We start from the raw sequence: 23,576 nt of genomic DNA, 5'->3' as shown, positions 1-23,576 counted from the left end.
CTGACTTCCCATGGTCTAGCAAACTCTCTTGTCCAGTCAGGATCGGAGGGTGCTAGACTAGAGAGGTTTAACCTGTATCAAGATGATGAGAAGGTGGTAGTTGTTGTAAAAGATGGGGAAGACTGTTTGATCCCAAAGAGCAGCAAGGCAGGAGAATATTAAAGTATCTGTTAGGTCTAAGAGATGGGAACAGAAGCAAAGATGTCGCTCACAGCCTTCAGACGAAGACTCGCATTATGTTCATGCTGCAAAAGGCAAAGCAAGTGAATGGACAGTGATGAGGAAATTTGGTGAGAGCAAAAGGAGAGAACGATCTGTCTGAATTCATCTCTGCCTGTTTGTGATTGTATTGTGTATACTTGCAGCTGTGTCTCAGGAGAGCAGGGGAATACTGTAGGCAAAGTGGCTACAGAGTAATGTCTTATTTGCATATTTCAGCTTTCTAGCATGCAACATCATGAATCGGATGGAGGAGTTCCAGCCTCACCCAAAACTCCCAGAGAAAAGTTTTGAAAGACTTGAGCAGAATTTGTTTTATCTAACGTTCACTAAAATTAGTAGCAACATTACTTTAAAACAAATAGTTGGAATGCCATATACATCCAGTTACAGTCACTGTGTGGAATTAGCACGGCATAATTTGAGAATCTGTTTTTAAAAAACTCTCAATATAATGGTACAGTGGCCTTCAGAGTCCTGTGTTGTCAAAAGTATTTTACTTGTGTTAGTAATATAAAGGGCTTATTAATAAAAATGAAGAAAAAAATGTGTATTTGCCAGCATGCATGCTTGTTTTATATACTCGTCTCTGGATAGTAACCATTAGCTAAGTCAATTTCACTTTTGTTCATGCTGCTGGAAGATTCTTTGGGCTGCAGTGTATCAAACAGTGTCAAACAGTGCAGGGGATTGTTCATCTGTTTAAAACCAAGTGCTTAACTGTCTTGTGTGTGTTTTGTAAGTGAAAACATTTCTATTGTTCTTTGGCTTGTTTCTGATGACATTAAAATGTTGGGCCAAATTCAAGTTGATGCTGATGCTCTGTAATGTTAAGAAGTGCATCATGTCTGGGTCTGAATGAAGGTTTGAAATGGCCTATAGCAGTCATTTAGAATGAAAGTAAACTGAGCTATTGGAAAGCAGGAAGTGTTTTTTGTTCAGCGTGCCATTAACTTGAGAAACAAACCCTGGGATAAGGTTGGATGTGATATAAAAGCGTGTGTGGTCTTTTATCAAGCAGAGCTTTTCGTAACTGGAGGAAGTAGGAAAGTACAGTGTGGGCTGAGGCATCAGGGCATTACATTGAGGGTGCAGTCTTTCTATACATGAAAATATTCTATAGCAACCACCAACAGTCATGTTCTTTTGGCAAAGGATGAAGCAGATCAGTAGTGATAGTTACTGCTGTGCCTCCTTTATTCATTTAATGTTTGATTTATTTCCCTTCACCTCAGCATCCCCCTCTCCAGCCAAGCAACGAGCGAAAATGGATGATATTGTGGTGGTGGCTCCAGGAACACAGTCCTCACGGAACATCAGCAATGATCCTGATGTAATAAAATTGCAAGAGATTCCTACTTTCCAGCCCCTTTTGACAGGTAAGAGAACTTTCCGTTGTCTTTTCAAACACTTATTCCAATGAGAGATGTCCCCTATTGAGTTTCCTATCTGAGTCCAGGTTCCTGATGGTCGAATTGTTTCCCTTTTCTCGCTAGTCTCTAAACAGATGAGACTTACCAGTTAGGGTTAGTTGGTGGGGGCTGGAGCAGCCCTGTTCACAGCAGGTCTGGCCCAGGAGTGCTGGGCTGGAGTAACCCCCCTGCCTTAATTGGTTAATTGATTAAACTTATTGGTTAACTGATTAATAAAATGGGTTTGTATGTCCCTAGCTTACAAGAGATCTAGAAACCCAATTTAGTTGTTTTGGGGTTGGGGCCTTTGTATTAGTTTACATCCTTTATTCCCACCTCATCTTCTTTCCCTTCACACCATCCTTGTTCCTTTGCCTGTTCTACTCCACCTTCTGAGCTGACCTTTAGTTCCTGCTGCTCAGTTGCTTTTCTGCTATTTTGTCTGAAAATGATAGTCCATTTGTTGCTAATAGGAGCACCGTGTCTGTCTGTTTTCTTGGTGCTGCATGCATGCTGCAGAAAATGTGAATGTCATAGTATAGCCTCTGGCTACGTCTATACTACAGCGATCTGTCAACAGAAGTAGCGGTCAGAGGAGATCTTCTGATAAAACTTCTGTCCACAGGTCGTGGGTGCACAAGAAAGTGGATTGCTCTGCCTGGCTGCTCTCTTGTTTAGGATGGCCAACTGGAAGCACAGCAGACAGGGCTGCCCCGTGACCCAGAAAACCTGTCTATCGACAGAGGGCCCTCCGAAGCATCCACACTGCTTTTTTATCGACAGATTCTGTGGAGAAAGGTGTTCTGCTTTTCCCCCATGAATAGAATATAATTGGAGAGACACATCTCCTAGAACTGGAAGGGACCTTGGGAGGTTATCTAGTCCAGCCCCCTGCCCTCTTGGCAAGACCAAGCACTATCCCTGACATCTACTTGCCCCAATCCTTAAATGGCCTCCTTAAGGATTGAACTCACAACCCTGGGTTTAGCAGGCTAATGCTCAAACCACTGAGCTATCTCTCAAAAGGCTGTTGAGAAAAGTGCCGCATCTGTCAGTTTACTGTTGACAGAACCCATTTTCAGTGTAGATGCTCTGTGAGTTTTGTTGGCAAAACTCTCTAGTATAGCTGTAGCCTCTGAGTTTTGTGGTGCTGAGATGTGTCTGAGCTAGGGAAACCCCATAAAGTTCTGTAGGGTTATTCTGTGAGGTCTTAAGTGAGAAAAGTGGATGAATGCAACAGAAATAGCATTGGAAGGATCCCTTCTCAGCAAAAGGGAGGCCAGGAGGGGACAGCAAATGGGTAGAGGTGTGTATGTGTGTGTGTGTGTAGGGGGGAATAAATGAAGACTCTTCACTTGAGTTGCTGTACCTAGGGGGATAAAAGACCATTGTGCTTCAAATATTGCAAATTTGCAATTTACTCAAAGCCTGTCAGCACTGCTGCTTCCCTGGCTATAATGTTGCTGAAAGATATAAGACAATGCCATTGGAAGTCTGGAATTGTTACTAGTTTGTTGCATTCTACCATTGCCAGTCCATGAATCCAGAGACCAGGAAATGGAACCTGGATCCCATATAATGGGTGCACAAACAGGGAGGCTGGCCTCTTGTGGAGGGATGACATTTCATAAGGGGGGAACACAGTGCAATCGACTGCTTGGTCTCAGGCTCATCCATCTCATTAAAAATGTTGAACTATGTTACTGTTTTTTACGTGCACATATTCACATTTCTATACCAACGATTAGTTTTTACATTCTGCATACTTATTTTCTTACAAGGATGTTTGTTGTTTTTAATATGAAAACTGAAATGTCCATTGGTTTAAATTACATTAGACAGGTTGGTGGGAGGGAGTGCTAATTGCAGGAATGAAAAGTGGGGCCCGAAGTGAAAAGTTTGCTCACCACACCATGTAGGACAGCGCAGAGCACTGAACATTTAAATCACTGGTAACCAGCCTCTTTTTTGCCTTTTTGCCTGCTGTGTAGGAGGCCCAGGTTCAATTCCAGGCCAGTGCAATTCATGTTACTGGTGGGGAGGGAGACCTCAGTGGTTAGAGCATTGGCCTTATACTTTCAGGGTTGTGAGCTCAATCCTTGAGGGGACCTTTCCAGCTTCTGGGCCAGCTTAGATTTTATTTTAAAAACAAACAAAAATCTCTGAGGGATGGTGATAGTTCCTGCTGTGAATGCAGGGGATGGGACTTGATGATCTCTTGAGGTCCTTTCCAGCTCTGTGAGACATGTATAAAATAGCTTTGAAACATGGAGATATACAAGTTGTTTGCTAGGAAACCTTTAGTTTTAACTGGTTTGGATCATGTAGGTCATGCTGACATCTGGTGGCTCTTAGGCAGCACTGCACACTTAAGTGTATGGCACTGAATATGTATGAGAGGCAACCATGTTTTCACTGAATTTGTAGTTTTATCTAAAGCCCTGCAAATTCAGATATCTGCTTATATCCAGACCTCCCTGTGCATGCCAGTGTGATAGCCATGGCTTATTTTTAGTTATATGGATGCAGGACTTTCATTACATCCTGTCCTTGTAGCCCATAATGTATGTGTGACACAAAACCCCTTATGATTCTTGAACTGAAATAATTGAAAGCAGCATGACCTAGAGGACGGAGCACTGGATTGGAACATGAGAGACCTGGTTTTATTCATGGGTCTACCATTCGCCTCCAGGGTGATCTCAGAAAGTCACTTTTCTCATAAAATGGGGATACTGATTTCCTCTATTGTGCACATTGAGATCTACCAACGAAAATGGCTGTATAGGAACAAAGTATTACTATAATTTGGCATGCATGTGGGGAAAGCTTGCTCTGTGTGCAGCTTACGTGGGAGGGAAGAGGAGATGTGAAACATAGCTCAATAACCAGTGAAGAAAAGGAAACAGTTAAGTATTTTTGTAAGAAATGCTCAGTGTTGGTTGGTATCTCCTTTGACATTTGCCTTGGGGTTTGCTGACCTTGGATCATTGTAGATGTTAAACTTGTACTTGGGTGACTAGTTCTTGACTAATTTGTCCATATAGGTAACATACATCAATAGCTTCTCTGCACAAGCTCCACTTTATCCCATTTTTTCCCTTTAAAAGAACAAAACAACCCACTTATCTGTTTCAAGGAAAGCATCTGGCCTCTCTTGAACGTTCAGCAAGATGCTGTCATTTTCCAGAGAACACTGGCAATGATTCTGTCTTACACATCTCATTTAATTTTTATGTTGTGTCTGTGAAATTTCTAGGGCGAATAATGTTCACTACCCTCTTCTCTGTGTTCTTGAATCACTAGGAAAAATTGTGTGGAAAACCTGGATTTCATTGATGTAGGAGACCTGCTTCTGCTCACCTGAAATCCTAATATTTTATACTTGTGACTTGTGTTAAGTTGCTGTGGAGATGTGGAGTTTTGCACATTGCTAGTTATTGTTTCAAGGGGAGGATGAGCAGCAAATTCTAGTGGAAGCCTCTAAGAGACAGAGATCCTGATTTTTTTCATGCAAATAGTCCTACTAATAAACCCAGGGAATTAAAATACAGAATACTTGATGCATTGTGCAGTTAGCAAAGTGGTCTCTACATAGCATGTTGGTCAGTTTTTATCCCAAGGTGTCATTTGCCCTCTAAATGCTGTCAAAGAATTACTTCGCAATTCTCAAAAATTTGAGTTGACTTTTTTTTTTAAACACACCCTCTCCCATTTTAAATCTGCTTCTGGTGCAATAGTTGATGAAATAATAGATTAATGCTTTAAAATGATGGCTCTAAGTGTCTTGTTTTTAGTAGACATTCTCTCTGAGGAGAGCTGGATGTGGCTTCCCCAGGTACAATACACTGCCGGTCAGAGGCAGTTACTAGACTTGCTGGAGAATACCAGAAGGTGCTTGCTCCTGGGACTCAATGTGCTTCTTAGTGCCCTCAGGAGGGGAGGCAGTAGGGTATGAACATGCATCTCTGACGTGTCAATGCAGTATGTTGCCACTGAAATGCTTTGCATATCCTAATATGTGGTGTGATCTCTGTTTTGTTTGTGTGAATGTAGTGTTGGTGACAGAGAATTCTCTCTACTATGGTAGCACCAAAAAGCCGTAGTTACAGACCAGGGCCCTTCTGCACTAGGTGATGTACAAACACACACTAAAAAGTCAATCCCTGCCTCCCAAGAGCAAGAGTCTGTTTGATGGCCCAGGAGACTGACATCATTAGATATTACATACATAGAACGTGGCCTTACCTGATTTTTGCATGTGATTCTCACCTCAGTTCTCATGGTGATTTCATGGAGAGTTTCAGGGCATGTACATCTACTAGTATGCTGAAGGAGTACAGTCTTTGTTGTGGGGAGTCTGAGGTACAAAAGAAGAAAACAAAAAGCCTTGACATGACATTTTCAGATATTTTGGACTGGATGGTGTGGCAAGGGCCCCTCTTTCTCCTGCCAGTCTTTGGGGCTAGCAGCCCTCTCCCTTTGTCAGGAGTCAGGCTAGCAGTCATTTTCTGGGGCTGAAGTCTGGCTACTTTCTCTGGGCTCTGTCTCCCAGCAATACTGCACTCACAGCAGCTAGTGCTGTTAGCCTTGGTATCTCTACCACTCCCTTCTTTCTTTCTTTCTTTCTCCCTCCCTCTAACTGGGGCAGCTTTTAATGACCTGCAATAGGCCTTCAATAGGCCCCTGGGTGAAGCCAGCTGATCCTCATCTGCCCCATTAGTGCCCTGCAGCAATCCACCTCTCATTAGCAAGGGAGCTGGCTCTTCTCCCCATTTTTGGCTGTTTTCCTGCCTGCTGTAGCAGCTAGCTGGCTTCACCATGTCACAATGGGTTTTATGGTAGAGAGTTGCAATCTGACTTGGTCTTCCATACTAGCAAGAGTAGTAACCCAGTAATCCCTGGGTTACTTAGAGGTTCATTGGGATCAGGGGCTTCCCAGCCACATTTTGAGGAATATACAGGACCAGTACAGGGTGTGCCTAGAGAGAGTTTGAGTTCTGGTGTGAAAAGATTTTCCCTGTGTTGGAGGTGACAAACTTAAAAAAAATCACAAAATTGGCTGTAGCAAGTCCCACTTGTACACTTTATCTGGTCTGTGTTATGACAGCACAAGGACAAACCAGGTGAGTTGCATGAAAATGGGGGAAAATAGAATTTTCTTTGGCTGAAAAAAGACTGCTGCATGATTTTTTTTAAAGTTACTTTCATTGTACTTTCCCTTTCTAGCAGGATTAGCTTGTAGGTTTTCTCAAGACAATCTCTAAAAGATTTTCTTCTATCATGCTGTGGCCTCATCATAGGCCTATGCTGCTATACTTACTCTAGCAGAGTGTCTAATTTGCATTGTTTCATCTGCAATATAAGAAAAAAAATTCACATCCTTGTTGTTTTTGCTTGGTGTAGGAGGAATCTAGAGGGGAGAACAGCCTGGCCTGGTTTGCTAATACCTCTGAAGTATACAGATTTAGGTCTGTAATGTTCCAAGCCAGTAATGCATGAGTGTGCAAGAGGGGCAAGAGCTTAGCCCCCAAAGAAAGGACCTTCTCAAGCATCCTTCTTTTACCTGACTGAGGAATGACGTCTTTGTTTTGGGGACTGCAGAGGGAAACAGAATCATCTTGGACTGGTTTATCTTCCCTAGTGAAAATAAAATTGCGTACCCGAACAGAATACCTGTGAGAATAAAGGGTCTGACAAGTACTTACATTTTGGCATCCATGCACTCAAAAGAAATTTCATAGCACTTCCTTCAAGTAGCTATGAAGTGACACCATAGTTCTAGGTAATATTAGTGACTTGCCGGTAGCCTTTTATTTTGCATGTATCTGTTGAAATACCTGATAGGCACTGAAGAAATAAAGCATGTACATACACGGTATCATGTGAGAAAAATGTAGGATACAATCTTGGCCAGGAGGGTGAGTGTTCTTTTTCTGGAGCAATGCTGCTCTGTTTCTGTGTTGGCTTTTCAACAGCAATCATGCAAGTGAAGTTGCCAGCAGTGCCTGCAGAGTTCTTGACAGGAAAAAAGGCTTGATATGCCAACAAAGATGGTCAAATGTGTGTAACCTGAAAGTGAATTTTTTATATTGTTCAAAGGTGCAGGGTTAATCAACTATGGGAATGAAGCCTTGTATTTGTCATAGCACAGGTACAGTATGAGCAAAGCAAGTGGTGTCTCCTCCCACCTTTCTTTGGCCCTGCCTGAGCTCCTTACCCAGGTGGTGATCCATCTTTGGGGCTTAGTGGGTAGTGTGGGCCCCATGCTGACTTGATGACACTTCCAACAAGGATGCCAGGTAGTATAATTTTAAATGTGATAACAGCGCGCTAGCCACTGGACAGCCATTGCATGGAATTGACTTTCAGTCTCTTCTTACCAAGCGGTTTGAAAGACACCTATTTTAGGGTTCATTTCCCTCACAGGAATCTGTTCCATAAACTTGAGTGGCACCATTCATAAGAGTTAAGGTTAGCAGAACCAGCCTAAGATTTTGAATGTGGCATAAAATTTCAGGAATAACATGTATGCATTGTTAATATAGTGGCATTTGTGGAAAAACTGAGAAAAGAGAAATCTTAAGGTGCTACTACCTAACGCCGAAAATATCTGCTGCTTTCAGTTGACAGGGTACAGGGTGAACCTTTCCAGTCCGGCACCCTTGGGACCTCATCAGTGCTGTACAACAGAATTTGCCAGAACATGGGAGCTCAATATTGTCTAGCAGCATTACCAGCACTTGGCTGCTCACAGGGCTCTTAGAAGACATTTTGGGGTAAATTACAGCTAAATAACGGCACAGAATACTGAGAGCCACAACTGGAAACCAACTTTATGGGACCAAGGGAAACTTGGCCACACACATCATAAGTGGTCATCTGGCTGACTAAAATCATGCCGGATTACGGGTGTTGCCAGATGAGAGAGAGCTGGGTTAGGGAGGCTCAACCTCTATTTGGTTTAAATTCCACTTACTATATATTGATGTGCATGGAGCACTGACACTGAACAATTTTCATTTTACACAACCGTTCTCGAGAGAATGTGTATATTTCCCTTTCTTCTGTTCCAGTGTTTGTTTACCGTATCGTAGTTCTGTGAAAATCTATTTTGGCAGAATTAGGAAAGTTGTCTATGCCATGAGTGTTACTTTATTGAGTTATGTCTGGCAAAGCTGTACTGTTAAACCAGTCCAAAACACAGACAATGAGCAGATCTTCCTGTTGCAAGAGGAAAATTAATCAGTGTGATCTTTGTTCTCTAATTGCAGAGAATATTCTTTCCGCCTGGTATCCTCACTGAGGCCCAAAACACTGATACAAATCAGTAAAAATGTCGCACACAAAAGTATTCAAAAGCCAAATAGTATGATGCATAACCCCTGTTGGTTTAGTAACGTGTCATTTATCTGTCTACTTTAGTGGCCGTAATGTGCTCCAAGTGCTTAAATAATGGTCAAGATTTTTAAAGGTGACTGTTTTTTTTTTTTTTTTTTAAAGTGCTTTCATAACCAAAATAAGGTTGACATTTTTAATGACGAGTTTTTGGTTAACCAGTGGAATGACTCACCAAGAGCTGTGGTGGATCCCCCATCACTGAGGAATTTAAAATCAAGAATGAATGCGTTTTGTTTTTTTCTAAAAGATCATGGTCTAGCACAAATAGGGAGTTCTGTTCTGTTGCTCAAGAGGTGGTCAGACTAGATTAGTGTAGCTTAAACTATGTTCCATGGAATACTGGTGTTCCGTGAACAACTTGGAGGTGTGTTGTGAGTGTCTAGTACTTTTTTGATATCATATGCTCCTGGTATATATTTTGTTATTAAAACCAGATACAATGTTCCTACTTCATTGCTATGATACCTGATTAAATTACTTCAGTTTGTTTTTGCTTTATATGTTTCTGGGTTGTGTGGTGTTTTTTTGGAAGAAAACTTTCATAGGTGTTCTGCATAAAAAATATTGTTTTGGTGTTCCATGACCTCAAAAAGCTTAATAAACACTGGACAAGATGATCAAAACAGTTCCCTCTGGCACTGTGTAATTCTTGAGTACTCAGCTCAGACCGCAAAGGGGCTTGCTTTTTCAGAAAGTGCTAAACTCCCACCATCTGAAAATCAGGTCCTGCTAAAGGTCTCAAATTGGGGGTCTCCCAAAATCTCTTGACAATCCTGGTCAGTAGTGCTAGTAGATTAATTTTTTTAGGTGCCACTAGGTGGCACTATGTTACACTGCAATCAAATTTTTGAATGTCCTTTGTACAACTATCTCCATGTACAGGAGCTCTAACAATAGATGATGCAGCACATCAATTTATGGCAGTGATGGGCAATTGCAATTAGTAAGTGAGATGCATGAGTGGCCCTTCATCTCAGTGGGCCACATATGTCCCTTGTATCCCTGCTGTGCCTCCTGACCCCATTTGCATCTTGCCCCACACTTCCCATTCCTCTCCTGCCCTCCCAGCTTTTTTGAAGCACCACAACTCTTGACTGGTGCTCTGTCCCTTCTCCTCCTGCTCCATTTCGGAGCTTGAACATCAGCAAACAGCTGATTCGCAGCATTCCAGCTCTGGAAGGGAGGAGGGCAGAGCACGGACAGAGCATGAGTCCGGCTCTGAAAGTGCTGGGAGGGCAGGGGAAGAGTCGGAAGTGTGGGGTTCCAATGCCCCAGTGCACAAGACCATGCATGGGGACTGGGGGGCAGACATGGTGTCTGCAGGCCACACGTGGAGCCCCAGTGACCACAGGTGATGTGCAAGATGCAGGTTACCCACCACTGATTTAGAGCCTGGAGTGGGAAGGGAAGAGACTAGCCCATAAGTAAAGGTTTATAACATTGAGCGTCAGTGTAGGGAACAGAGAAATCTGTTAACTACTCTTTTTAGGACTGTAATATATCTCAGCTGGAAAATAATGAAGTTTAGGTCAAGTGCAACTGGGCACAAGCTCATTAACTTTAGCATGGTTGTGTCTGCTTGTGCTAGGACTGACCTTAGTCTGTTCTTACCGAACGTTTGTCCTTCTATGTTCCGGTTCACCCAGTCCCATCTTGGACAGTTTTCCTAGGACAATTTCCCTACTTCTGTTGAACTGTGTTTTCACAGAACTGTCCTCCCCAAATTGCCTTTTCATTGAGACCAAGCATAAAAAACAGCCTAAAGCAGGAGTTACCGATAAGTGGCCCAATAGGCCAGAGGCAGGCTACCAGAGTTAGCCACTGGCAGGCCTCCAGATGCTTTATTTACCTAAGCGCCTGTGGGTACAGCAGCTTATGGCTCTTGTTTTCTGGGAATGATGAATTGTGGCCAGTGGGAGCCACAAGAAATGGTGGCCCAGTCCACGCAGCTTCCAGCAGCTCCCATTGGCTGGGAATGGTGAACCATGGCCAATGGGCATCTACAGGTGTGGGTGCTTGCTGTTACCATTGGCTGTGGTTCACCATTCCCAGCCACTGGGAGCTGCTGGAAGTGGCATGGACCAGGCTACCACTTCCTGAAGCTCCCATAGGCCACAGTTCACTATTTCCAGCCAAGAGGAGTTGCAAGCAGACTTACCCATGGATGCTGTGGTAAGTAAAGCATTTGGTGGCCTGCCAGTGGCAACTCCGGTGAACAGTGTCTCGCCCATGGGCTACTTATAATCTACCCCACTGAAAGCGTACCAGAAATCATAATCTCCTAAGAATAAGGACTTTCAGTGATCAGTGCCTTCTCATGTTCAGTTTAACCATTCTGCTACTGACACCAGAAGTTTTGTTCCAAGTTTTGTTTGTTCATTGCCTGGAAAATAATGAATTACTGTTTTCGCCGGACTCATGTGGATGCCCTTAATATGGGCCATACGATGGCTATTGGTTTTTGTAAAATACTTTGTGGGCAGATGATTAACTCTATATTCCTGAACTTGTCTCTTTTTATTTGCATCTGGGTTTGTTAAAGGACTAGCTCTGTAGGCAGGGAGCCCTGTATCTAGAATCTGGTTGTGGTGTGTTTTTTGGATTGTGATGGGCTACTGATCCGGGGTGGTAGTTAGTTATACTGTATTAAGGAAAATGTTTTCTCAGTTTCAAAGAACAAGTAAAAGCCCCGGATCGTAACCCAGTTGAGTGAACACAGAATCTTTAAATATGAAAATCAGGATATGTGTTTGGCAGACACCAGCTGGCTCCTAAGCAGATACGGCTGGATGAATGATCTAATGGGGAATACCTTTTATGATGTGTTTGTTTTTTTTGTAGTCTTGTGCTCTGTTCCATCAGGGCTCCCTGTTGGGTGGGAATGGTACATGTGTGGAGTATTATGGTCCTCTTCTAGATGCATGTACTTGTGTGTTTCAGTTGAAACACTTGACTAAACCAACTCCGTTAATAATTCAAAACCAAGCGATGGGAGCTGTTGCCCTGTTGTTGGCAGATTCTTTGGGGCTGGCATTTTCCTTCTGCCCTTTCCCATTTCATCGCCATCTGGTGGGTAGAATTTAATGTTTCTGTAATGGTGCTTGTTCTATATGGGGAAGAATGGGTGACTGCTGCTGAGCCAGGTGCCCAACATACTTTGTACAGCCTGCTGGTAGGGGACATGCTAACCTCTGCACAGAGCTAGTCTCAGAGGGATGGCTGTGTTAGTCTGTACCTTCACAAACCAAAGCAAGCAGTCCTGAAGCACCGAAAAAACTAACAATTTTATGAATTAGGTGATGAGCTTTTGTGGGTAAGAATCTGAAGAAGTAAAATTGTAAGACCCACTTTTTCAGATTCTTACCCACGGAAGCTCATTATTTAACAACCTGTTAGTCTTTCAGGTGCTACAGGACTGCGTGTTTGGTACTGTGCAGAATTATATGTGCAGACTTCTTAATCTCTATGCTAGGTGTGGTGCAAATCTCAAACAACGTTGTGCCCTGTTTTTTTTAAAAATAGCCTGTGTTGATAGAATTGCTGCAGATTACTCATAATGCAGCCCGATATCGCTTTTTGTCTTCTTGGGTTTCCTCCATATCTGCTGTATCCACCTGTTGTCTGTCTATAGCCTTGAAGAGTAGAGACCATCTTTATGTTCACATGTTGCCTCTCCCAATGGGATCCTGGTCTCCAGGTGCTACCCCTGTGCAAACCATTAAGATATTACAAATGTGGATGGCATTTCTAGCAAGCAGAACACAGTCCTTGGCCAATAGTATCTACTGTCTAAATGTCTTAACTTAAGGGGTAGTAATAGACTCAAAAGTTGGGAGTGAGACAGTAACAGAGACCATTAAGTTTTGTGGCAAGACGGAGACTCAAGGTCTGAATTTGAAGGGTAGATACTGGAATGGCTAATGGTTGTTTTGGAGTAAACTGACCTGCTGTGAAAACTTAGCAGTGAAGTCTGTCGTAACCTGTATCCTTCCATTTGTCTGTTCAGAGCTGTATTAACTTAACAAAAGGGATGATAACTATTTTTTCTTAAAAATCAGCGTAGTCCAATTCCAGTGGCTGTGTGGACACACTCTTAAGCTAATATAAACCTGTCTTATCACTGTAGCTGAAGTAAATTTGGAATAAGTTTATTCAAAACTGAAATAGGCAATTTACTAATTCATAAAAAGTGTACGCATAGAGTATTGCATTGGTTTAACACAAATGGATTAAAAGGTGGAACTCCTTTCTGTAGGTAAGACCCGTTGGTTGCCTAGTGGTGAATTACTGTGCAAAATGCAAGGTCGTGCAAAATCAGGACATGTTTGTGGCTTTATATATGTGAGAGGTAGTAGTTGGGAGGTAGGTGAGCTGGGAAAGCAGGGCTGTAGAGGAGTTCGGGGGGACGTAAGTCTGTAGCCAGGAGAATCCCTGCCATGTTTCTGTTGATGTGGTTTAGAAAGGAGGTGAGTGGATTAGAAGCCAATCCATTAAATTACTCTGGTTGTAAATACAATTAATTGACTTAATTAGGGGGAATTGTGCACAGTTAAATGGTGGCATGATCCAAAAATGGCAATGAGAGAATGGAGCAGTCAACAGTGTAACAGAATTGGTTACACGGGTGGCATCAAGAAGGGTAAATCAATTGTAAAGCATCACTTGAGGGAGTTAACTGGGGCTCTAGTGTGGTGATGTTGGGTCCCATTGTTTTGGTGACTGTATGGAAGGCAGGGAAAGTATTCTCTGATCCTGAGCTGTGCAGTTACCTTACATGGTGCTTTTCAAGCTGCAAGTGCTGGAGATGAGGTTTGGGGATATGAAGAGTTGAAGAGTAGAGGCTGGGTTATGACATCAGTGGGTAGCAGGGCTGGCTTTGTCCCAGTAATTAGCCACTCTAGTCATTGCTCCTTTTGAATTGTTTTGTTTTGTTGGAAATATCGTAAAGGGATTTTTTGTGTATGCAGTAGATTCTCCATAATGCCTTGGAGTATTTTAACGTAGGCTTCTAGACATGGTATAACTGTGCCTGGGTACTAATGAAAGAGCTCCTGACATCTGTGCACTCAAAGGGCTAAATCGACTTACATCTTACTGAAACCTCTGATGTGATGGGCCTTTCAGAACGTTACTTGGTCCCTGAGAGAGGCTCTTGCATGTAGGCTGAGAATGTGGTTACAGACAGGCACTTGAGTACTACAGTGAAGAGGGATGCAGAAGTACTCATATATATAAATAAAATATATATACATATATAAGCAAGTGTCGCAAATTCTGAAGAGCAATAAACTAGGAGATTTCCTAATACAGTAAACCCTTGATTTAATGTGTGGAGGGGGTATCTGTTAATGCCGAAAGTCCATGCAATCGGAACAGTATACCGTATGTGCCATCATGCTAACTGGCCAGGCTCCCTTAGTGCCCCTCCACCCCCCAATAAATGCCAGCGACTCACCAGAGCTGCTGGAGGAGCCACCGCAGCAGCTGGGGCTGCCAGGGCCGCAGGAGCTGCGGACGCTGGAGTCTCCATGTGCTGCTCTCACCAGGGTTGGGGTGCGCACGCGCACGCAGGCAGCACTCATGTACACACCCCACTTACGGCCAGAGGGGCATGTGGTAGCTCCAGCAGCCATGACCTCGGCTCCTCCAGCTGCTCCTGCGGCACCAACTGTGGCGGCTCTGGTGAGTCACTGATGTTTCCCTTTCTTTGGGAAGGGGCGTGTGCGGCGGACAGCATCCATCGTTTCTGAAGTCCGCTGAATCTCTGTCCACTGAACTGAAGGTTTACTGTAGTAAATGTCTGTAGTCTTGATAGAGCAATGTGTGGTGGTAAGTGTTTGGAGCAAGGTTTAATGAGGACGCAGTCAGGTAGTACATTAGTACCATAACAGAGCCCAGATTTCCCCATGGTAAGAGACAGTGGACGCTTGAGTTAATGAAAATGTCTGTCTCTCCCTTTCTAGGGGAAGCTGTATTTTATGTAGGCTCTTGACAAAGGGGAAAACAATATGACATGCCAAGGACCTCTCTGCCTCTACCCTCAGGCCAGGTGCTTCTTCGAAGTGGCAACTGAAAACAAATAGCAAACAGTCTAAAACATAGATACCTCTGCCCAATAAATTTAACCATAATCCTTACTGCTGACCTTCTGGCTTCTCTGGCTCCATCCCTGCAAAGGTTAACAGGTTCTATGTTTCCAGCTGGCTACCTGGCTGGTTAAGGAAGATTACCTGCCAACTATACACCATTGTTAAATCCTACTGTTCCTGGGTAATTCCCTGCAGTTGTATGCAAAAGTAGCATGTTTTCCACTGAATCCCAAAAGATGAATATTTCCCATCACACATGCTTACAGGCAGACCAAGACCAAACAAATATACCTACCTGTGTTGCTCACATGTTGTCATAATAATTATGGAAGGTAAAGATTTATTTGGTTTTCACCAGTGATGCTGTTAGGCCACTTTCTGCAATGCTTTCAACTTGATCAGTGACCCATTACAAGACTCCTTGATATATTGAGCCTCATGCACTGTTCTCTTGCCATCTTTTAATAAGGAATATTTGTTAATCCTAGGGTTTGTAAAAGCTTAGAGTTGCAGAATCTTTAATTTAGAATTTATATTTGACTTGTCTCCGTCAGATTTTTGTAAGGGAAATGTGAATATGGTTTCTATCCATTTGGTTGGAATGGTGTATTTAGATACAATGAATTCTGTTAAGTGCAGCGTTGCTTTGTAAAGGCTTGAGCCTGGACTACAAATCTCAGTTGCTAGCCCTGTTGGAAGAGCGTCATAGGTTCTAATCCCATGCTGTGCTTGGCTTTGTACCTAGTGCTGATGCAACAGTGTATGGTGGGATCTGTTTAAGATAGTTCTTTAGCGCTGAAGTTTTGCTTCAATTTGGACTATTATGCATAGGCATGGTTTGACTTTTGAATCTGGGGCTGTATCCAGTCAGTCTAACGGTGCCGTGCATTGTGGAAGGCAGGGACCTGTCCGAGGCTGCAGTCTAGGAACCAATATCTCCCCCACAACTACACTCATGGATTGATGATTAATAAAAACATGCTACAGACCTGCATATCATTTTACAAATAGCATAATGTGGCAAATAGCTGCACTTAGGCTGTACTCTTCTAAATAAGATGTTGTATAAGGGGAGAGAAAGGAATAGGGAGGAAAGGGCGTACATGGCACTACAAGGAATGTAATGCACATTCAGGCTGAAATTGGTATCTGTGAAAACTGTTGACGTCAGTGGGGCCAAGAGTTCACTTTGGTCCTGTACTTATTTAAAATCAGTTCGGCACAGTAGTAGGTGTGGCTGTGGAAATGTTGAGAAATAACTGAGTTTTGGAACGGCGGAGGGAAGTTGCACAGTAAACTGCTCAAGAAACAGGCAAAAGATAAATTGAAAAACCCAAACCACTTCCTGAAAGGACTGTGGAGATAATATTGGGTATTTAGGTGCTTTTCTATTTACCCATCAGCTGTTACTACAAACTGCATAATGGCAGCGTCACTTGTACACAGTGACTGCGCCTCCAGGACATTACTCCACACAGAGCAGTGACGTGAGATCTCCTGTTTCACAATGACTTGGCCATAAAGTACAAAATGGAACATCATGTCCCAAGGCCCATTGTGCTAGAGAAGCATTTGAAGTAGATTTGAAGGCCCTACGCAGGGAGAGAACAAAAAGAAGGTTTAATGATGCATGGAGATTTAAGGAGTGTTTTTTGTAATCAGTCACAATGAGATCAACATTTTAGAGCAAAACACTCTTGGGTGTATTGCCAGTAACTTTTTTTTTTCTTTCTTTCTCTCTCTCTTTTTTAAACTAGCTGGCTGTGATGGGGTGTACTTACCCCACTCTGGGCTTGAAGGAGTTAATACTCCTGGGGGGCGAAGGAAGTCCTGTCCTCCTTCTCCCTTCCCCCCCAGCCATTCTAGGCATGATCCGGGTTAGTATAAGTCCTTCTGTGAGGACAGGGGACTGGACTTGATGACTATCCCAGGTCCCTTCCAGTTCTACGATGATATGTACAACCTATTTTGTATGCGGTACTTTTCCATGGGGGTGTGAAAGGGTTGAAACTGAACATAAAGAATTCCTGCCTTGAGCAAAATGTATTTATGTTGTCTGGTTCCCAGCCTATGAGGAGTTGGCAGCTTCAAGACACCAAGGTTCCTCCAGCTTACCACTTAGAGGTGCTTGCTGGAAACATCTGAGACCAAATGGGGAAGGATTGTGCCAAAGCTAGGAGAGTGCCCGGCTTGTGAGAAAAGATAATTAAAACTACTGTTAGGGTAAGAAATTACATGTAACAAGTTTTTAGCATATTATGCTTAGCTGGCATGTTCTGTTTTATTTAATTTAGTAACTTTGATCTGTCATCGCTTGGAACCACTTAAATCCTACTTTTTATATTTAACAAGATCACTGTGTTATTAAACTCAGTGTAAATAATTGTCCCCCTTGGGTAACAATAGTTGTGCATCTTTGTCTCGTTGAGGAAGGGAGACAGCAACTTAGGAGCTGGCTCCTTATAGAAATATTTAGGCAGAGTAAGATGGATTTTTTTTTTTCTGGGGTTTTGGTTCCATTGGTGCTGTGTCAGCTTCTGTGACTGAGCCTTCCCACAGCTGAGCTGCCCTCAGGGTCTGTGTTTCACTTCTGTGGGCTGTGATCTCCACTCTTTTCCTTTGCTGGAGAGGACCAGACGTTTTAGCGTAGGCATCAGGGCGATGGAACACCCCCAGTAGGCAGGTACAAATGCTCAGAGATACGATCAGCACAGCAAATGACACTCTGAAGGGATCTCTGTGACCAAACCCATCACAGACACCCTACCTTCAGGAAATGGTAGTTATAAATCAACAAAAGGCAAAGTTTTCAGAATGAAGCCTTCAGTTCCGGCTGTTTGATTTAAATCCTTGATGGAACAGGAATTTCATTAGCATCAGGCAGAAACAATGTACTGCAGACTGCATTTCTACCTTGCAGTGGATTACTTGAGAAATCTAGGCAGTGAAGCACAATGTATTTTTCACCCTGCTGTGTCAACTTGGAAAGGCTTGGCCCACCTAAGCAAAAAGCCACAATAAAATGGTAAGATATTTCAACAGCCACGTATTGCCTTTTGGATCTCTCCGTATTCTGCACTGTGTTTGGGACAACACATCGTAAGCAGTCTCATCTCCTATTGGGGAAGGCATGTGAGTTTCATGCTTCACTAACGAAATGCATCAGGGCTGGCTGGGGCAGTGTGTTAGCTTTACTCCTACATTTCCTGCCTCTTCATTCTAAGATCCCTGTCAAATACTAGTAGTGTAATTCAGATTTGCTGTTTAGCAAACATTCAACCAACAGATGTCCCTATAATACCAAGAAGATTGACTAGGAAAACCTTTGGAAGTATTCCTGAAAGTACAGTGCTTGAGAAAGTCATGTCGGGTAAGAGAAAATCAAAGTGTCTTTGTACTCAGCTATTGTAGTCTTTGTACTCCAGCTATTTTGGCTTGTGCAACCAGGTTGGTAACTGGCATAGATACAAGTTCATAGCCAGAGCCTGCTGCATATAACAAAGATATGACTGATTTAGGATCAGTCACAAAAGAATGGTATGAAAACATGACTGTCAGTTGCTCAGAAGTTTTGGAGTCACATACGTAAAACTTTGCATTATCTTCCTTCCCATTTATATATTTTTATTTATTAAACCTAACCTAGTGGTACATTCTGTAACTATACAGAAGATTGTTGGTAGCAAGGGAGTTCTGTTTCCTTTTCAGGCTTCCTGTGTGGTCTAAGGCAAAGTTACTTTATCTCTTGCTGTGTCACTCCCCCTTCTGGAAAATGAGGATTGTATTTCCCTATTTGGTACGCATATAGTGAACATAAACATGTGGCAGAATTGAGGTATAGTGGTACGAAGGTAAGGAGGGTTATGTAGATGTACCTTGGATTAGGTAATAGATCGTGTGAAGACTTAAGCCTAAACTTAACTTTACATGCTGTGAGTCACCGTAGTCATATCAGTAAGACCACTTGCAATGTGTAGAATTAGGCAAATACGCAAGTCTTATTAGAATCAGAATATTCAGCCCTTTCCTCCCCCTACCCCCCCCCCCCAAGGCTATTCTGACTTGCTAAAATGTTCCTCCGTCTCCAGTTAAAGATGATGATTACTCAGTTTGAAATCAAGAGCTCTGCTAATTCTTGTCAGTTGTGCTTACACGAATGTTTGTAATGTCTAGAATCTTCATCTCGGTTGCCTTAGAGATGGTGTTAAGAATATTTTTGTCCAAAATGTACAATACCCAACAGAAGCCCTTCTACTTCACAAGAGATTTTTATGTACCAGTTTTTCGTTAATATGTTAGTGGAAAGCGTATACTAGAACTGGCTGGGGTAGAATGCCCTTTGTTCCAGGCTGTCCAAACATTGTTCCGCTGACAGGTGGATTGGCAATTTACTGAGTGTTTGAGGTTATCTAATTTGCATAAAAAGCTTGATTATAAGTATGCAAAAGCTTAATAGTTGCTTAAAGGCTTGTTTTTGAGACGTGAACAGAAATTGCCTGTGTTTGTGTTGTGTAGTTGATTTTCCCCTTTGTCCTGACAGCAAAGGAGGCATGAACTGCATTCAAAAGACTTGCAGGCTGTCCTCCTTAAGCCCCTCTGTGTTTTTATATTATCAGACTAGAATTGCTCAGGTCCTTCCTAAAGGTTCGCTACTTCTGTAAAACCTTTGTAAGCCAACTCACCAGTTGGGGAAAGGAGGGAAGCTCTATTTAACCTAATGCAGAAGCAGCACAACATCTCATCTCCCTCCCCAAAATGAAACAGAAACCAGGATGGATAAAAATTGATTTTTAAAAAAATCTGATTTTTTTGTAATTTAAACTGGATTTGATTTTCTTTTAAGAATCATTAATAAATACTTAATTTCTCGTTTAAAAATTGCCATTACATTTGCTCACAGATATGCTACACCCCCACTTGCAGCCTCTTAAAAATGAATTACTGTCCAGTCTAATTACCAGCTCTTGCTGCTTGAAAGTCCTGGGCTTTCAATCTCTGTTTCTCAGCAGATTTAAAAGTAACATGTACAAAGAACGACAAACTGGATAGAATTGTTTCTGTTCTGTGCTTATGTGGTGGTGCACCTTAGTTAAGCAGAGAAGAATGTTTTGAAGAAATTCATTGCCTGGGTAAAAAATGAATATGTGTCAAGTGTAAGCAGTGCCAGAAGATGTGGGATCTAATTGTAAGAATGAAACATCATAAAGAAAACTGCTTATTGTGAGAAAATGATGTGGATATGACTAAATGGATCAACTGGTTAGTTACTTAAATAATTCACTTCACAGTACATCATCAAGACTCTCTCTCTGCCTTTCAGTATAAGTGTGTAATTGACAAGTAAATTTCTAAGCTGTTTGCTATGTTGGATGTTGCTAGCAAAAAAATAAGCTTACCTTAGCTAATCCCTTATGGCTTGTTTAGCTAACTAGGTTTAGAATCCATCACTCAGTTGTACAATACAGAAAGCTGCAGTAAGGGAAATCTAGAGTTACCACTGTCATTTTCTTATTTTATATTGCATAATACGTCCCCATTATTTTGGAACAGGGTGGCCACAGACCATAATGCTGATACATAAGTGTGTGTTATTTCAGCATAACTCTGCTTTCCCAGGGAAACCCATTCTATGCTCGTTTTTTCAAAAAACAGAGGTGCCATCGAGTTCAGTGGGGCTTATTCCAAAATTACACGTACTGTAAGCACAGTCTTAGGGGGAATTTTTGTTAACTTGATTTGAATTATCTCTTGTACCAAACAAAAACAACAAAACAAAAAACACTCCAATTCCAAACCCAGGTGGTATGGGTTTACATAGAACAATAATCTTCTCCTTCTCCTCCTCCTCCTCTTCCTCTTGTCTTTCAGCCTGTGTTGTTCCCCTACAAGTTTATCCTTTGTGTCTGAATTTCATTTCAAGTATGAGTCCCTGTGGAAGATTGCCTGCAATAGCAAATGACTGGATTTGATGGAAAAAGGAGAAGTCCCTTTTCAGTCTTACGTACTATGTTTTTTTTTCCGCTTCATTTCTGATCTTCCAAGAATAGTAATTTTAAAGAGTGTTATTACTGTTCCATACAGTAGTACATTGGAGCTCCCTGCCCTCCTTAAATGATACCATTACCATTTCCTTTGAATTAAACTAGTTCACAAGTAAATTGCTCCATAGCTTCTGACCAAATTAGCCTGCAGCTGTGTCCGGAGCTAGCACTCAAGTAGATGGTGTCATAGCTGTGAATTCAGAATTAGTTGCAAAGCTGGACCTTGGTTGTTGGGCAGGGTGCTGTTAAAATTGCTCTTGTAAAACAATGTAGAATTTTAAAATATATTAACATTTCCCTCTGCTACAAGTCTGTTTGTATTTTGTCCCCCAGTGTAGAAGGTACTTTGTAAACCTTACATTGATGTAACTGCACATGAGTCACCACTGCAGTACTGCCTGCTGGTCATATGGAATTAGATCTTCCAGGCTCCAGAGTGGCCTCAGCTGGCCAATATCTCCCCTCCTGTTACCCGCTTGTCTGTTCTCCACCCACTTGTGTCAGCACCTGCATCCCTCTCCTGATCGTAGTGCTCTTGCCTCAGACAACTGCCAGGCTGCAGTGCTCCCACTTTCTCTCTGGGGTCTTCCCTTCCCCTCCAGAAACTCTAAACCCTAACACCCACCTTGCCTTTATGACTCACTGCCGGCCATCATCTAGCCTCTTACCTCAGGGGCAACTGCAGATTAAAATGGCCACTCATCATTGGCAAGGGGGTTGGACCGGCTGGCTTCTGCTGCCTCTCTGCAGCCTAGTACCTTCAAGCTCTGCAGCCTGGGAGCTTGCCTGGCCAGAGCTCCCCGCAAGTTCTGCCTGCTGTTCCCCTAGCCCTGCTCTGTGTTAGGAAGCCCCTGTAGCTTCCTAAGCAGCCAGGTCCCTCCTGCTCCACAGCTGGAGTCTGAGTCCTCTCTCCTTCACTTCAGGAGCGCTCATTTATACAGCCTTCATCTGGGCTCTGATTGGCTGATGTGTGTCAAAACTGCTGGCTCCACAGCATGAGCTCTCTCCCAGGGCTGGGTTTAACCCTTGCTAGGCCAGTACAGGGCAGACACCCCATCACAGTTGGATTCTGAGTGTTGAGGATGGAGGTCTGTGGTTTTCCCCAGATCAGGGTAGGTTGTGGTCACTGAAATCTTTTCCAAGCTCTTGTTACACTTAGAGAAACAGAACTAGCAGAAGCTTGTTCAGAGAGAGAGGGCAATGTGCTGCATTTATTATGTATGCAGAATTCATTTACAGACCCTCTGTACTAAAATTATCCACCACACACATGCACACACTCATACGCACAGTTCTGTGGATGGGGCATAATTACCAGCCTCAGTTGTTCATGCTAGTCCACTGGCCAGGTGGTTATAGACATGAGGATGGGAGCTGGGTTCTGTCTATGAGCACTGATGCTCCTGGAGGGAGATTGAGGACCAGAAGGCCCAACCTTATAGATTTGCACACATCTTTATATATGTTTTAGTCCATACATCCTGTCCCACTGCCCCTGGGCACTGCATGACCGTGAGTCATCAGTTTGTGGCAGATAAGACTTTTCTCTTCTTTTCCTAATGAGGCTCTTGTCTTGCTCTTTCTTCAGTGGGTTCTCTTGCAAGGCTTGCCTGCATTGCTCTTCGGTCAGCGTTGGTGACTGATCCCGTTGCATGCACACCACATTCACAGTTTTTAAATGAGATTTCAGACACAGTGCTAATCTTAAACAGAGATAAGGCAGCACCAAGTTGAAAATGAAGTTACATAACATTGTCTTGGTAGCTAAAATTCATTTAAAAGGGCAATTTTCATCCTTCAGATGAGTTTCCACACTGAAGCTTGTGGGTGTTTTGATGATACAAAAGAGCAGTTTGCTAGAAGCAAAACCCAGCTTTGCTCAACCTAGTGCCATATTTGCAACTTTTCAGATGCTCAGGTTAGCACAAAATAGAACTGATTGCACACACCCTGTTCTTCAGTGCAGAGGTGCATTCCTAGCATGCATTCATTTTGCTCAGGATGGTGCATTGTATAGTGAGACCTGGTATGAAAGATGAGCGGGAAGCTGAAGTTACATAAAGTGCAGGCACTTGGAATGTCCTTTGCAGTTTCTCCAATAATTTGTTTGACATTTTATCAATATAACTGAACACAATAACAAATGCAAGATCATAGGTTAATCATCACTGCCTGCAGCAGGTTTTGGCTTGCTTAATTTTCTAATAAAGACAACTGGAGATGAGAATTAGACCAAGGACCAATTTAATATATGAACTGCAGATGCTTTCATGGATCTAGCTGGCTGTTCTGATAGATTTTTTTTCACACTGCGAACCTAATTAAATGATCTCTTTTGAAGACCTGTTGTCATGAAGGCTTTTTGATTGAAATAAACCATATCTGGTTGTTAACGAAAGAGAAGAATTCAGTTC

At 42.7% G+C, this 23,576-nt stretch overlaps 1 protein-coding gene across 1 annotated transcript in view; it reads left to right on the top strand.

The window, feature by feature from the left end:
- Positions 1-23,576, top strand: part of BORCS5 (BLOC-1 related complex subunit 5) — a 97,062-nt gene that overhangs the window by 1,176 nt on the left and 72,310 nt on the right. Inside the window, exon 2 of the mRNA XM_074983682.1 lies at positions 1,455-1,598. Within this exon, the coding sequence (XP_074839783.1) occupies positions 1,455-1,598 (144 nt within the window). The remainder of the gene's footprint in view (positions 1-1,454; positions 1,599-23,576) is intronic.

The sequence above is a fragment of the Carettochelys insculpta genome, chromosome 1, assembly GCF_033958435.1.
Source record: "Carettochelys insculpta isolate YL-2023 chromosome 1, ASM3395843v1, whole genome shotgun sequence".
Classification (NCBI taxonomy): domain Eukaryota; kingdom Metazoa; phylum Chordata; order Testudines; family Carettochelyidae; genus Carettochelys; species Carettochelys insculpta.
This window is presented reverse-complemented; position numbering and strand designations above follow the sequence as displayed.